The sequence below is a fragment of the Sarcophilus harrisii genome, chromosome 6 (genome assembly GCF_902635505.1).
Source record: "Sarcophilus harrisii chromosome 6, mSarHar1.11, whole genome shotgun sequence".
NCBI lineage: Eukaryota > Metazoa > Chordata > Mammalia > Dasyuromorphia > Dasyuridae > Sarcophilus > Sarcophilus harrisii.
The window spans coordinates 253,486,450-253,502,908 of NC_045431.1; the positions used below are offsets into that span (position 1 = coordinate 253,486,450).

General features: G+C 32.5%; 1 protein-coding gene and 1 non-coding gene across 3 annotated transcripts; one reads left to right on the forward strand and one right to left on the reverse strand.

Annotated features, from left to right (window-relative positions):
- Positions 1 to 379: 379 nt before the first annotated feature.
- LOC111721461 lies at positions 380 to 486 on the forward strand. The gene has a single exon (XR_002770647.1). It is a non-coding gene; the product is annotated as a U6 spliceosomal RNA (small nuclear RNA).
- A 2,061-nt stretch (positions 487 to 2,547) lies between these two features.
- On the reverse strand, positions 2,548 to 11,932 carry LOC100923203 (olfactory receptor 140-like). 2 transcript variants are annotated; one of them, XM_031941340.1, is made up of 2 exons: positions 11,027 to 11,932; positions 2,548 to 2,568 (listed from the first exon to the last, which is right to left on the reverse strand). In XM_031941340.1, exons 1-2 carry the CDS (start codon positions 11,930 to 11,932, stop codon positions 2,548 to 2,550), a joined length of 927 nt encoding a protein of 308 aa, XP_031797200.1. The 2 variants fall into 2 exon arrangements, with proteins under 2 accessions (XP_031797200.1, XP_031797199.1); XM_031941339.1 differs by lacking the exon at positions 2,548 to 2,568 and having other exon boundaries at positions 10,994 to 11,932.
- Positions 11,933 to 16,459: the final 4,527 nt, after the last annotated feature.

Below are 16,459 nucleotides of genomic sequence, written 5' to 3' on the forward strand. Positions count from 1 at the left end.
TTTCAAATAAAGTTATTAGTGAGGATTAGATTCTGCAAGGGCATCAAGGATGTTCTGTGCCAATGGAACATTCCCAACATAATACTATCCAAAACTAGTAGGGGCCAGATGATTTAACTATAGTAGTTGCTTCTGTATCAGTATCATAATCAATATTTATAATAACAATAATAAAATAATATCTATGACTTTTTTAGGCATTGTGGAAGGTGCTTTACAAATATCCTTTAATGTGATTCTCACAGTTCATGGTGGGGTGAGGGGACCAGTTAATGTCCTAATTTTATAAGTAAAGAAACCAAGGCAAACTGTGGTTAAGTAAATTTACACAGCTCAGAAGTATTGAAGTCATCTCATTTTATCCTATCAAAAATTTTAAGTGCTCACTTGGGCAACATATGTACTAAAATTGGAATGACACAGAGAAGATTAGTATGGCCTCTATCCAAAGATGATATACAAATTTGAGAAACATTTTTAAATCTTACAATTAAATTTTAATGTATTGAATTAATTAAAAAATGAGGAAATGTTAATATCTAAATATGTGGGCTCCCTAGAATCTATGTGATTTTTAGTAAATCAATTATCTTTTCTGGATCTCTAGGGAATCATGTTTAAGTTGAGGGGAGGTATACCTACAGAATTTTAAAAAATAATTTCTGTAAGGAAGTCATTTTGAAATAATTGGCAACTCATGGGATAAATTGTCTATAGGATATGGAATTATAAGGGCATAGGTATTTTAGCTGAGTTTTTATGGAAACGCTGCTTAATTTAGAGCTTTAGGTTTCATCACTATGGATATCTTGGAACAGTACCATAAGCAAATGATGTAATTGGAATTGGATATCATGTAAAAATTTCAGTCATTTCAGATTCTTCTGTTGGGCCAAAGCCCAACTTCTAAACTTAAATTTGCTGCTGGTGATCATATTCAGCAATAAAATAGTGCATTATTATAATTATAGAAGACTTAAAGTTGTATATGACTCAAAGGGAATTGGAAATTTAATAAAGAGATTTTGAATGGCTGGTAGGAAATGGCCAAAAGATGTTGTGTATCAAATAAGCATCATAAAGAGTATCACTCAAAAAATGAATGACAAAAAAGGGGTAGGCCATTAAAGTATGAAGTGCTCTAATGCCGATTTGCTTTTCTCAAAATATGAAAACACTTAGAAGAAAATTCTTATCAGGTTTGGGACAGCCTCTCTGGAATTTTTCTTATACATATCATACATATTTATTTAATTTGAATGTGATCCAAAGCAAGAAGGGACAGTATCTACATTGAATGACATTCTTATTCAAATATATATATATATATATATATATATATATATGTGTGTGTGTGTGTGTGTGTGTGTGTATGTATGTATTTTAAAAGATAAATCCATTAATAAAAATTTTAAGCAACTTCTATACACTATGCACTTGTACATAGCAGGGTGAGTTTGGTCCTCAATAAGTTTATATTCTGTTATAATGATACATCCACAAATAAATAACTCATCTCATTCATATAACAAACAGTTAACAGGTACCTATGGTGTACAAAGGAGCAGACTTAGGATGGTGTATATAATAACAAAAATGAAAAAAATTCCTACTTTCAAGGAGCTTATATTCTACTCAAGTATACTATTCCTCAAAATATGATAGATAAGAAATAGAAATAGAGAAATATAAACATATGTAAACATAGACGTGGATTTAGATGGGTTTATAGATTAAATGAATAAAACAATAATTAATTTATATAAGGCCTATACAGAGGTAAAACATGGGAATAGTGTAGAGGATATCATGAGAATTGAGTAAAATGTTCCAAAAAAGTTAGAAACAATAGTTAGTTACAGCAGATAAAGCATTCAATCACAGCTTATCTGAATAAAAATAAAAAACTTCTTTCCCCATTATTCTTATCTTTTCATGAGAGAACAATATTTATATTTCCTGTGGAGTAAATACATTGGGTCTTGGGGGGAGGGGGCGCGGTAATAAGTATTTCATTTTTTCCACATGTACATATAAAAGTAATTTTTACATTCATTTTTAAACTTTTAATTACAAAGGCTCTCCCTTCTTCCCTCCTTTCTCCCCCTTGAGAAGGCAAACAAATTTAAATAGGTTATGCATGTATAATCATGCAAAATAATTCCTTATTAGTTGTATTGTGAAAGAAAACATAGAGAAAACAAACAACAAAAACAACCAAAACTTCAAGGAAAAACTTTTTTTGTTTTGTTTTGTTTTGTTTTAAGCATGCTTCAATTTATATGCAACCATCATGGTTTCTTTCCCTGGGGATGAATAGCATTTTTCATCATATGTACTTCAGACTTGTCTTATCATTATATTGCTGAGAATAGCTAAGTTGAGAGCTGATCATCATCATCATTATCATATATATATATATATATATATATATATTATATATGGAACATTTCATTTTGCATCAGCTTACATAAGTATTTCCAGGTTTTTTTTTTTTTTTTTTTTTTAGAATATCCTGTTCATTATTTCTTATAACAAAATAGTATTCTACCATATTACCCTACTCCAATTTATTCAATCATTCCCCAATTGATGAACATTCCCTCAATTTCTAATTCCTTTCCACAAGAAAAGAGCTGCTATTGTTATGCCATAGTTCTCTTTAACTGTTCTGACTTGGTTTTCCTGCACTAGTTTCCTTTGTCTCAGTTTCCTTAACTGTTCTGTCAAATCCCCTTAGTCGTAAAAACCCACTCTGGTCCATTAAGATTGGGAACCATTTACCCTAAGGTTATAAATTGATAGCAAGATAAACAAGAGAACAGAATTCCTGACCCTTCCCTGTCCTCAAGAATTTACAATATTCCTCTAAAATATTCCAAGATACCTCACTGACATCTTTATCTCTGGGTATTCAGACATCCTATCTCTAGGCTTTTAGGATTTATGGTCTCCCCCCCATTCTCTTGGTTCTTTATTTCTAAAGAGTATTTAAGAAGCTGGGTCACTCCCATTCATTGCTGGATTCCAGCCCTGGGACCAACATGGTTTCCTTGGTCCCAGTACATTTTTATCTCTATCTGACTAGATAATTTGAGGTGAGAGTCCTGTCCAGTCAATTATATTCTCCAATTAATAAACTATTGAAAACTCTCTAATCTCTCTCCTGCCTCAGTTTCTCTGGCATTACACTGTAAATATTTCTGTTTAACATATCTCCTTTTCATTAAACAAAAATATCTCTTTGGGGATACAGATCTAGTAGTGATATTGCTAGATTAAAGAGTATGCATGGTTTTATAACCCTTTGGGCATTGTTTTAAATTACTCTACAAAATGATGGAATTAGTTCCTAATTTTACCAAGAGTGCTTTAATGTCTCATTCTCCCCACTCCATTCTCCATCAACCTTTGTCATTTTCCTTTTCTGCCCTATAAGTTAATCTAATAAGTATGAGGTATTATCTCAGAATTCGTTTAATTTGCATTCCTCAAATCAATACTGAGTTTTTTTTTTTTTCAAATGGCTATACTAGATCTGAAAACTCAACATATCATTTCACCACTTAAAATTGGTTCATGGCTATTATTTTTAGAAACTTACATCCATTCTCTACATGTATGAAAAATGAAACCTTTCTCAGAGAAATTTGCTTCCATTTTTAAAAGAAATTTAGAAGAAATTTCAAAATTCTGACTATCCCCTTTCCTAATCTGTTGTCCCTTCTGTCACCCTCTCCTTTTTTTCTTAAGTCTCTTCCCTCCTACTTTTCTGTAGAATAGATTTCCAATATAGTGTGTATGTTATTCCCCCTTTGAGTCAATTCTTTTGAGTGTAATGTTCACTCCCCATCACCTCCTCTTTCCCTCCACTATAAAAGTTTTTCTTGCCTCTTTTATGTGAGCTAATTTGCCTCATTTTACCTTTACCTTCCCCTTTCTCATAGTATATTCCTCTCTTAGCCCTTCATTTTTTAAGATATCCCACTATGTTCAACTGATACATGTGCCCTCTGTCTATATATACTCCTAACTAACTGTTCTAATGAGAAAAATCTTATGAGTTACAAGTGTCATCTTCCCCAAAATGATGGGAGTAAATAGGAATTTAATCATTCCTACCATATGCTATCATACCTCAGTGTTGCTTTATAATTATTACAGAGATCAGGAGGGATACAGTATAAGATTTAAGGAATTAAGTCATTTGCAGAATGGAGCCTATGACTAGATACTAATCATCAACATTGTCTTCAATAATATCATCATCATTGTCATTGTCATCACCATCATCATCACCACCACCATCCCTTTCCTTGCCTTTACCTTCCATCCCCATTTGAGTTTATCTTCCAATTCCTATCTATATCTGTTTTATACCAAATTATTTATAAATCTTCTCACTATGAGAATTTGAGCTCCTTGAGGACTAGAATTGCCTTTTGCTTTCCTTTGTATCCTCAGTTATTAGCATATTTCCTGGAATATAATGTCCTCAAACATTATTGACTGATAAAATCTGTGTCATTGATTGATTTTTCTACATATAATGGATGCAAAACTGAGAGTAAGCAATAGAGATAAAGAAGTAGGTTTTGAACCCAAATCCTACAGATTCAATGTCCAATTCCCTGTTACAGTCCTATGCCACGTCTATGGTAAAATTAAAGAGATTTTTCCATATGTTATGAGGTTGGGAGTAGTAAAAACAATTTCTTTTTAAGTATTAGAAAGGACATCAAGTGGAAGAAAAATAAAAGGGGTTAGATTTGTTATATTATTCCCCTAGAAAACTGTTCTGGAATTGATAAGTAGAAATTACAATCATACAAATATAGATTTTATGTCATGAAAAAAACCATGACAACAAATTTACACCATTACATTGTTTAATAAGGAAATGGGGTCATTCAAGCATGATGAGTCTCTCAATTCCCTTATTGTTTAAGAAAAAGCTTTCTCATCATTTGTGAAATATGCTAAAGTAGGGAAACAAATCAAACCCTAATTCAGCAAGTATTTATTAGGTACCAAATACATTACAGGGAATGCACTTTTGATTAGGAATGAATTTCTCAATCTGGTAGCTTCCTCCTTTAATTGCTGTGCTAATTTGTTGGTAAGCAGATTCTACATAGATGTAAAAATGTGAGTGCCATCAGTACCACCTAAATTTTGCCCCAAGCTACCTTTAAGTTAAGCTAATTCGTGCTTTTCATGGTACCTAGGATAAAATAAATCAATAGTACAGCAGTGTTAGCAGTAGTAAAATTACTACTACTACTACTACTACTACTACTACTACTATTACTACTACTATGAACGATAATAAATAAAAGAGGAAGAAGAGGATGGCAACAATTTATTATTTTTTTTTAAGTTTTCAAAGAACTTTGCAAATATTTCTGTCTTTACAGCTACCTTGCAAGATATTATTGTCATCATTTCATTTGTATCCAATTCTTAATGATCTTATCAAGAGGGTTTTTGTTTTGTTTTGTTTTGTCTTTTGTTTATTTTTGGCAAAGATACCAAACAAATTATTTGCCATTTCCTTTTCCAGCTCATTTTATGGATGAGAAATTGAGACAAACAAGGTCAGTTGATTCATCTCTTATGCCACAGTTCTCTTTAACTGTTCTGACTTGGTTTCCCTGCACTAGTGCCTCAGTTTCCTTAGCTGTTCTCTCAAATCCCTTTAGTCTTAAAAACCCACTCTGGTCCATTAAGATTGGGAACCGTTTACCCTAAGGTTATAGATTGTTAGCAAGATAAACAAGAGAGCAGAACTCCTGACCTCCCCTGTTCTCAAGAATTTACAATATCCCTCTAAAATATTCCAAGATACCTCACTGACATCTTTATCTCTGGGTATTCAGACATCCTATCTCTGGGCTTTTAGGATTTATGGTCTCTCCCATCCTGACAGAAGTTTTCCCGAGCTTCTTGGTTCTTTGTTTCTAGGGGGCATTTAAGAAGCTGGTTTTCTCCTAATAATTGCTGGATTCCTTGAGATGACAGTCTCCCCCAGCCCTGGCACTGACATGGTTTCCTTGGTCCCAGTATATCTTTATCTCTGTCTGACTGGATAATTTGAGGTGAGAGTCCTGTCCAGTCAATTATACTCTCCAATTAATAAAATATTGAAAACTCTCTAATCTCTCTCCTGCCTCAGTTTCTCCGGCATTACACATCCAGGATCATACAGGTAGTATTTGAGACCGGATTTGAAGTCATGATGATAAATCTTGCTGATTCCAAACCAGTGATCTATCCATTGTGGTGCTTGACATTACTGTTCCTATTGTATAGAGGAGGAAATAAAGGTAGAAAGCAGTACAATTAATTGTCCAAGATCACACAGGTAGCATGTATAAATGTTTGGATAAAAACTCAGGTTGAAGATGTCAGTAGTAGTGCAGAGTTGTTGGAACCCCTTTGGTCTCCAGATATTCTCTTATTCCATATTCAAGTATTGTATCATAATTTTGTAGCCATTTTCCAAGCAATAGGATATATGTTATTTCTAATTCTTTGTCATTATGAAAGTACACTTATGAATAGAGAGTATCATACCTTAAGAAATAAAACACAAACAATTCAGAAACTCATGGAAACTCTTTTGAATAAAGTAAGAACAACAACAACAACAAAAACAATGTTCGCAACAACTTTGAAAATATACACAAAAAGCTAATATTAAAAACAAAGTAAAAAAAATAAATCATGCATAAATATAATAACTGAGTTTAACCTCAGAGAGAACTTGAGTAAATACACATCTCTCCCTTTTCTGAAGAGGCATAACTGTAGGGAGATGCCTGGTACAATTGATAGAAACTTAGACTTTGGAGGAGGGGGTGGGGGGTAAGAGGTGAAAAATTGGAACAAGAGGTTTGGCAATTGTTAATGCTGTAAAGTTACCCATGCATATATCCTCTAAATAAAAGGCTATTTAAAAAAAAAAGAAATGAATTAAGGCTAAACTGTAACAAAATTTAATAAAATTATAATTTAATTAATGTAAAAAAAAGAAAGAGACTTAATTCAGTACGATATCAATTTAATTTTTTAATCAGATGATGATTTTCTGTGGGACTCTTTGTCAGCTACATATACACTGTATCAGCCTAAAGGTCTTTGTGTGCAAAAGGATTATAATAATAGCACTTACCTCTGAGAGATGTTGTAAAAAATTAGGTAATATTTGTAAAGTACTTTGAGAAATAATATATTTTACTGACTTTAATGAAATATAACAATTTTATTATCATCATTATTATTAGCTAAAGGACTATGAATAAGGAATATTCTACATGCCTTCCTTCAGCCTCAATTAATATTTCTCTTCATCATGTCTTTTTTATGTCAGTTATAACCTCTCTCAGAAATTCATGGGAAAAAAGGGCTAGGAATAATTAAGGTGGAAATTTATGAAAGGATTGTGATCTTTGCTAGTGAATGGAAAATCTAGACTCATTTACATATTATTCTATGTGGGAAATGAGCATTTTGTAGATTTGCAAAAAAAAAAAAATGGAAAGACTTGGACTTATGAAGCAAGCAGAGTATGGTCTTACAGCAGTGTTTATAAGTATATTTCTTTATGATGACAGATTTCTACATATGTATATGTATGTATGTATGTATATGTTATATATGTGCATGTAGTTATAGTTATACTGATATATATCCTGATTTGATTGTAACTATTTGGGGGTGAAGGTGAGGAACAAGGAAGGAAAAAAAAGAATAAAGTAAAATGTGCACAACAGAAAACAAAAGAAAACCTACAAGGAAGGGAAGAAAAGATGGCTAGTTCTGAATACAATAGGAAATATTTGTGATACTCATTTTCTTAAAATTGAAATGTATTGCTTTATATATTGAATTCTCTCATGTACTGCTGTGCAAAAAGTAATTTTTTTTTATATTTTGTACTTAAATTTTGTTAATTAATTAAAAACTAAATAAAATGTTATTCCATCAAAATATTGACATCCTTCTGCTGTCTTTGAATGCTTTTCAATTAGTAGGCTGACTTTTCATGAGGAATCAAAGACATTCTTCTGATCCAGAGTTTCCACATGGCATTTTTAACTTCTGTATTGCTGAGGGTATAAATCAAAGGGTTTAACATAGGCATAAGCATAGTAAAACATACAGCTACAGCTTTGTCTATGGGAAAACTGGCTACTCGTCTCATATACAAGAATATACAGGGAGCAAAAAACAGGACCACCACTGTGAAGTGAGAGCTGCAGGTGGAAAGGGCCTTTCACCTTCCTTCTAAACTACCAACCTTAAGGGAAGAGAGGATAAGGATATAGGAGACCATTAGAATGAGAAAGATGGACAGGCACATTATTCCACTGAGAGCAATGACTAAAAGGTCAAGAACTTGGGTGTACATGCAAGCCAATTTCAGCAATGGGAACAAATCACACATTAGGACCACAGAGAGAAAGATGAGCCATGAAGATAATATTTGTTAAGCAGTTAGCACATAGTAGACATTTAATAAATTCCTGTTTTCTTCTTTCCTATAATATATTTTCATGTCTACAAAGAATAATTGCTCTAATGCTTTTGAAAGATAGTGTATCTATATAAATAGCCTCTCTTCCATTCCATACTATGAAGGAAAAATAATTCCTTGGTTAGTTTTGCTAATTCCATGCATTACTACATCCACACCTTATCATCATAGTTTCCATTAACCTATAAAGTGGCTAGAAATTTGGCTTTGATGCCCCAAAATCCTAGATTCTCTGTTGTTTATTCTTCATCCTCTGATAGAGGCTAGCTATTTGATTATGGCTGTAATTTTTAGGTTAGGTAATGCTAAAAGATTGCAAAATATATTTAAGTTTCTTAGGTGAGAGTATTATGCAATTTTTAATAAAGGTATTGATAAATGATGTCACAGAATGAAGTTTTTAGCCATATGGATAAGTAGAGCTATGGAGTGGGAGACAAACCATGGCATTCTAAAATTATGTTTCCTTTTTGTCAATTATCAAATTGCTTATTAGTACTAGGTTAGGTTTGCCTTCTCTCTATATATGTCTCTTTCTTTGTGTATCTGTCCTTTGTCTCAAATTCTATCTTTATCTCTGTCTTTTTCTCTCTCTAACACACCTCTGCCTCTATCTGCCTTTTTGTTTCTCTCTTTCTCTAGCTCTCTGTCTCTGTCTCTCTGTCACTGTGTGTGTGTGTGTGTCTATATATGTGTGTCTCAATGTTTCTCTGTCTTAATTTCTCTGACTTTTTCTGTTTCTATCTCTGTTGCTATTTCTATATGTTTGTTTCTCTCTGTTATGTAAAAACCAAATATATTTATATATGTATGTATGTGTGAACAAGTGTGTGTATGCTTACATATATACAAAACCAACACTTCCAGTTAGTAATTGTTTTTGTTTCTTTGCTTGCTTGCTTTTTGTTACTGTTTTTAACAAAGTGTTCTTGAAATGCAGTGTGAATTCTAGGGCATGAGAAACATTCATTACATGTATTCCAAGTAACAATGCTAGACAGTAGAAAATATCCAAGGCTTACACTACAAATACTAGTATGTGCCATTGATTTAGAACTTCAGATAAAACTGCATTCCCATTGTATCACAGTTTAAGAAAGGTAACATTAGTTCACAGCCTTAATTTTGCAAATGAGAAAAATGAGAGCCAAAGAGAAGAAAGTGATTTGTCTAAATTCACAGAGGTAGTAAGACACAGAATCAAGATCTTAACATTATATCACTTGGCTTCTAATCTTGTTCTTTTGGAAATTCAGCATTCCACCTCTAGATCATGCCAGAATAGATTTGGGTTAGCCTTGGAAATAACTGTATCCCAGATGGGTGACAATGCATTTCAGAAAGGTTTTCTGCTCTCTTGAAAAAAATAATGCTGAATGTTAGGCCACACTTTTTTATATGATGGTTCAAAAAAAAAAAAAAAAACACTATCATTTAAATTTACTGGAAGTTAACTAAGACTGTTTAAAGAAAATAAGATCCATTGCTTTTGTTGAATTGTTGGTTTGCTTTTGAGGAAAAGATTTATGGATGGTTTATGTATCTTCCCCTTTAGCTGTTAAGAGTCTTTCATTATTACTAGAAAGGAGATAGCACATTACCCCACTATACTCCAAGATACCACACCAAGAACTTCTACCTTCTTTTCCATTAGTCTTCCAGCACACAATAAAAATCCATGTTCAACAGCTAGTTGTAACTAGCAACAGCCAGTTTCTAGTTTACTAGTTGTAAAGTTCTCCTTTCAAAATAATTCTAAATAGAGTAGTTTGAACGTGTTCATAGGATCATTTAGTTCAACCTAGAAAGATAAAATTGTTACCCAAGGCACCAGGGGTAGCAAATATCAAGTGAAAGATTGGAGTTCAAGTTTTATAACAGGAAAACTAGCGGCATTTCTACTTATACATTTTGTTTCTCAAATAGCATTAACACCTTCCTCAAGTTTGTGCAGTACAATTTTTACTTCTACCTCTTCTGAAAGCCTTCTATTCAACAGATATCAAGCATGTTGAAGGTATTCATTATGTGACAGGCCATTTCCAAAGACAAGATGAAAAAAAATCCCTAGAGATGAACAGTGATATGTTAAAATCATAGTGCTAATGCATGCCCCTTCCTAACTCATTCTTTAGAGTGAGTAACATCATTCTAGGTCTCAATTTTCTTATCTGTGAAATAAGAGATTTGGCCAAAAATGATTCCCTAAGTGCCTCTCAGTTTTATTACTCTATAATTCTATTTAATACATCTAATAAGCAATTGACCATATGGAATTATAATTTTAGAATGCCATGAGTTTGTCTTCTACTCCACAGACTCACATATCCATAGAGCCAAAAAACTTCATTCTATGCTATCAACTTCTAATTCCTTCTTTGTTAATGGATATATCCTCCATGACTACTTCTTATTTGTTATAATATTTAGGCAAATACTATACTTCCTTTCAAATTATTGGGAAGTAGAAGTGATTCTTTTTTTAAGCAAATTTCTCATGGCATTTTTCACTTCTGTGTTCCTCACTGTGTAAATTATAGGATTTAACATGGGGGTAAAAATAGCAAAAAATACAGTGACTAATTTGTCAATCTCATAAGTACATACAGGTCGTGTGTAGGTAAAGATACAGGGCACAAAGAACAGGACTACCACAAGAAAATGGGAGCCACAGGTAGAGAGGGCTTTGCGTCGCCCCTCCAAACTGTGTGTCTTTAAGGAGCACAAAATGACAATGTAGGAGACAAGAAGCATGGAAAAAATCAACATGCACATGACTCCACTGTTAGCAGCAACAACCATCCCTAGTATATAGGTATCAGTGCAGGCAAGTTTTAGCAATGGAAACAGGTCACACATGAAGTGATCAATGACATTGGGGCCACAGAAGGGTAGATGGATCATGAAAAGAATCTGAGCAGTGGCATGTACCAAGCCCCCCACCCAGACCACTATTACCAACAAACGGCATACATGAGGCCGCATAATAGTCATGTAGTGCAAGGGCTTACAAATGGCAACATAGCGATCATAGGCCATGACGATGAGAAGGATAATCTCAGAGCCCCCCAGAAAATGTTCAACAAATAGCTGAGTGAGACAGCTATTAAAAGAGATAGTTCTTCTGTGATACAGCAAGTCAATTATCATCTTAGGGGTGGTGACAGAGGTATAGCAGGCATCAATAAAAGATAAATAAGTAAGAAAGAAGTACATGGGAGCTGAAAGTGTAGGGCTTAGAGCAATGGTGATTGCAATGAACAGGTTGGCCAATGCAGTGAAGAGAAAGATGAATAAAAATACAACAAAGAATATTTTCTGCAGCTGTGGGTTTTGTGTAAGTCCCAGGAGGATAAATTCAGTCACATTGTTTGGAGAGTCAGAGTGTTCCATTCAGGGGGGAAGATGTCATGGAAAATCAGTCTGCCTAGAAAGAGTAGAATACACACCCGATTAATAATGTCCATAACACAACCAGATTCTCTAAAGAACAAAGATGATTCATCATAGAATCATGATTTGAGAGCTTATAGGGAATCTTACAAGTGAAAAGGTCTAACTTCATTTTATAGATCAGGAAATTAAGTGCCAAATCATTTAAGTAAGGTAATACAAAATTGTAAGTAATACATAGAGTTGGAAGTGGAATGCAAGGTCTCATTCTTAAACCATCATTTTTTTTTTTAAATTGTGTTGTTTTTGTAATAAAACAAAAATAAATATTTATATGTTTACATCAATGAAATCATGGTAAAAAAAATAAAACTGAGAAAAAGAATCAGGAAGACTATTACATTTAAGAAAAGAAATTTTAAATGAAATTTACATATATATATGTATATATATATAATTATTAAACATGTGGCCCCAAAGATAAAATGTTTATATTCCTAGAGAACAGGAAGCAATCATTCTTTTTCCACTGTTCTGTAGTGGTATCTAAATCCTGAAAATGAGAGTTTTTTTTTTCCCTTCGTTTTTATTCACCATTCTTCTCCCACTCTCCTTCTCTAATTCCCCTGCCTTCATTCTATGTCATTCTATGTCTATAACACTTAATTTATTGCAATGGATAATTCATTGGACTTAAAATTAGAGGAGTTAAGGGCAAAACCAATATCTGCAATTAGCTATAATTGAAATTTTGGGAAATAAAGTTAGTCTCTCTGGGGCTCAGTTTCCTCATTTGTTAGAGTTTTACTTTATAGAATCTCTTAAGTATAATATTACATGAGTTTAGGCATAAACTCATATAGTAAAGGATTAAGAATGCTACTAGTTTATCCCTTAGTCTTAGCTTGACCTTGATGAGAATCCTGCACCATAATCTCTGATCTAAAAGTAAGAAACTAGTCCATCCCTAATGACTAGCCATAGTGTATAGACTTGTAGTCTATTAGACTTAAATGCAAATAGTACCTACATCACTTATCAGTTGCATAGAAAAGTTATTTAATATATCTTAACATAAATTTCATCTATACATTTAGAATAAACTTCTAGTGGTTTCATGCATTAAATGAGATAATGTGCTTTCAGATCTTAAAATGTTTTGTTGTTGCTCTATTTATTAAAAAAAAAAAATGCAAAAAAAAAGAAAGAAAAAAACTCTTGCTTCCAGGTCATCAGAATCCCAAGCATTTCTTTGAGTTGTATAGAATCCACGAGATATGGAAGAGTTAATGCAATTATGAAAAATAATACATAGAAATCTGCCAATTTTTAGGATGGTTTTCAGAAATGAAATAAGCAACTCATTATTATGTTTTTCTTTATTTGAATATGTATAAAATAGAACTAAATGTTGTCACCATCTACTGTGTTTTTAAACACAATTTAAAAAGGAAAGAAAATCTTTAGGAACATATACAATAAATCATTTTACACAAGTTTACAACATTAAAATCTATCATAAATGTTTTTTTCACAAACAGAAAAAAACTTCTTTTAAAAATAAATTTAAATATGAAAATATTTACAATAATTGCATTGTGTAAATATTGAGATGTTATTTCCTTTCTATGGACATTCACTGATTTTTTTTTCTAAACTTGCTTATGTCTAAATATTAATTATTTATATAAGATACAGGCATTTGTGGTTGTAGTTCGGTGATTTCTCTCATGTCCCATTTTTTAATTTTGATGGGTGATTTTGACAAAGAAACAAAAGTGGTTTGCCATTTCTTTCTCTAGCTCATTTTAAAGATGAGGAAACTGAGCTAAAGGAGGTTAAATGACTTACTCAGTTTCACATAGCTGGTGAATGTCTGAGAACAGATTTGAAATCAGGAGGATGAGTCTTCCAGAATCCCGGATTTATACCGTATCTAGTGTGCCATCTGCCTACTTCTGTGTTACACTAATAGCTTTTTAACGAGTTTTTATAAAACTTTCTGAATCAACAGTCATATCCATTGGACAAATCCTCAGCCCATAATCTCACTCCTTTCTTGTCATAGTTGTATATTTTCAAACCTTTTTCTTTGTACTCTACCTAATTTTCAATAGCCCATCAACACTGTCTGTTATCTAGGACCATCCTGACTTTAGGAAAAGAAAACCAAATCTAATTAGGCAATCAATTTGTTAAATCAATTGCCTACTATTCCCAAAGCAGGATGTAATTAAAGTGAACTTTTTCATAAAAACATTTTTCTGCCTTTCAAAGAGAAATGAAGCAAGAACCATCTGAATATCAATAATGATTAGATTCATGGTCATTTAAAAAAAAAAGAAATGGAAGTTAAGCAATTTTTTTCATTCAACTTTTGGCTTCCAAACATCCATTTTCAATGAATATAAGAATGTATAGAAGTTCAAAACAATAATACTGCTAACTACTGGCTTTACTTAGTTTAGTTTAGTTTTGTTTTAAATAATTTGCAAAGTACTTTCATTAGTCTAATAGTGAAAAACCATCACTAGGATTCAAGTTAGGGACCTTAGGTTGAAATTATGACTGACTTTGATTATGGCTTTGTATCTGTGTGAAAAAAAAATGATTTTATCTCCCTGTGTTTCAACTTCATTATCTATTAAATGACTAAATGATCTCTAAGTGCCCTTCTGTCTTGAAATTCTATGATCACTATGGATAGTATAGGTTTCACCTATTTGATTGTATAGAGATGATGTAAGGGAGATAGAGAGGGTATAAGTTCTCAAGCTCATCTGAGACTGAGGAGATGAATCAGCTTTTCTCTCCTCAATCCCAATCTCATTCCCATGCATTCTCTGTCTTTTTCTCTCTCTGTATTTGTGTCTCTGTTTATTTCTCTCTCTGACTCTGTCTCTGTGTGTCTCTGTCTCTGTGATTCTGTGTGTATCTCTGTGTCTGTCTAGCTGTCTGTGCTTTTCTCACATACACACATATACAAATCACATTGAGTAATATGGCAAAGGTGCACAAATGCTTTTGTTTAGAGTAAAGGAATTATAAGTTTTTATGAAGTAGTAGTGGTGCTGGTACTGGTGATGGTGAAAAATGGTCATCTCTGGGAGAAGAGGCATAAGGGTACTAAATCAAGGTAAAATAAATTATTTAAATAAAAGAAATTATATTACTTATAAGGCTTATGAATACTTCTTTCAAATTACATTTATATACACATCCACTCATATACCATGACCACCTGATGAATAGCTAATATTATTGAGCAGACTAGCAAAGAGATCTAAACTGAAAATATATATACAGTCAATATTCATGGGTGATATTGTACAATCACCAGCATGTCTATTCACTCTCTTTTAAAAGACCTGGCTAAATTCACCTTCAATCCAGAGGTCAAAAATTAGCTTTTCTTAAGCCCTAAGTCTCACCTGTGAATTCTTTGTACTGGGCTGCTCATCTAGGCACACTGCTCAGGTACCCAGCTGACTATGATACAGTTACAGTGAACAGAGAAGAGATGTCACCCATGAAGAGCTGAACATTTTAGCTACAATTCTCTTGATTAATAAGCATAACTTTCAAGGGAATCTTTGGAAAATGTCTTTCTCTGAAGCCTCAGAACTTTGAACATGTGTTGTTTTGTAGAGTAAGTTTTGTGAAGTGTCTCCATGTATGGCAACTAATGAGTTCTCAGGAGCATTTTGGTCTAATTAGACAAATTTGGTGAACATGCAGTTGTTCTTATTACTTTACTAAATACTGTTGTAAAACTTTGAAAATTCTGAAGTATGGGCCTTTTCTATTTTGCTTGTCTAGAAGAGAACAAAGCATTTTAAAAAATGACTCTAAGTCCTCCATTCCTTTAATGTAGAAGGTTTTAGAACTTGTGTTATCCTATGTGGCTTCATGATATTGAATTATTTTGTTTCTTTGTTTCTGGATGCTTCCAATGTTTTCTACCTGAGAATCCTGTGATGTAGTTAGAATACTCCTGGGAGTTTTTGTTTTGGTATCAGTTTTAGGAGGTAATTAGAGGATTCTTTCAATTCTAGAATTCTAGGATATTGGGACAATTTTACTTAATAATTTCTCAAAAACTGTCTAGGTATTTTATTATCATGATTTTCAGGTAGTTCATTTTTAAAAAAAACTATCTCTCCTGGATGTGTTTTCTTGAGAAGTTATTTGCTTTTTTTTTTTCTCTGTGAGAAATTTTAATGTTATATTTTATTTTTTCTCCTTATTGTTGTTTTATTATTGCTTGATTTCTCATAAAGTTATTATTTTTCATTTCCTCAATTTTAATTTTTCAGGAATCATTTATTTGTTGCTTATTTATTTATTTATTGTTAAGCATTTGCAACTCCTTTTCTATTTGGACAATTTTATTTAAAGATTTTTTTCTTTCTTTTTTTTTTTTTTTTTTTTTTTTTTTTTTGGTGAATTCTGTGTTCCTCTCTTTGTATTTGCCCATTTCTGCTTCTTAAGACATTCTTCTTGCCTCATTGGCTTTTTTGTATTTCT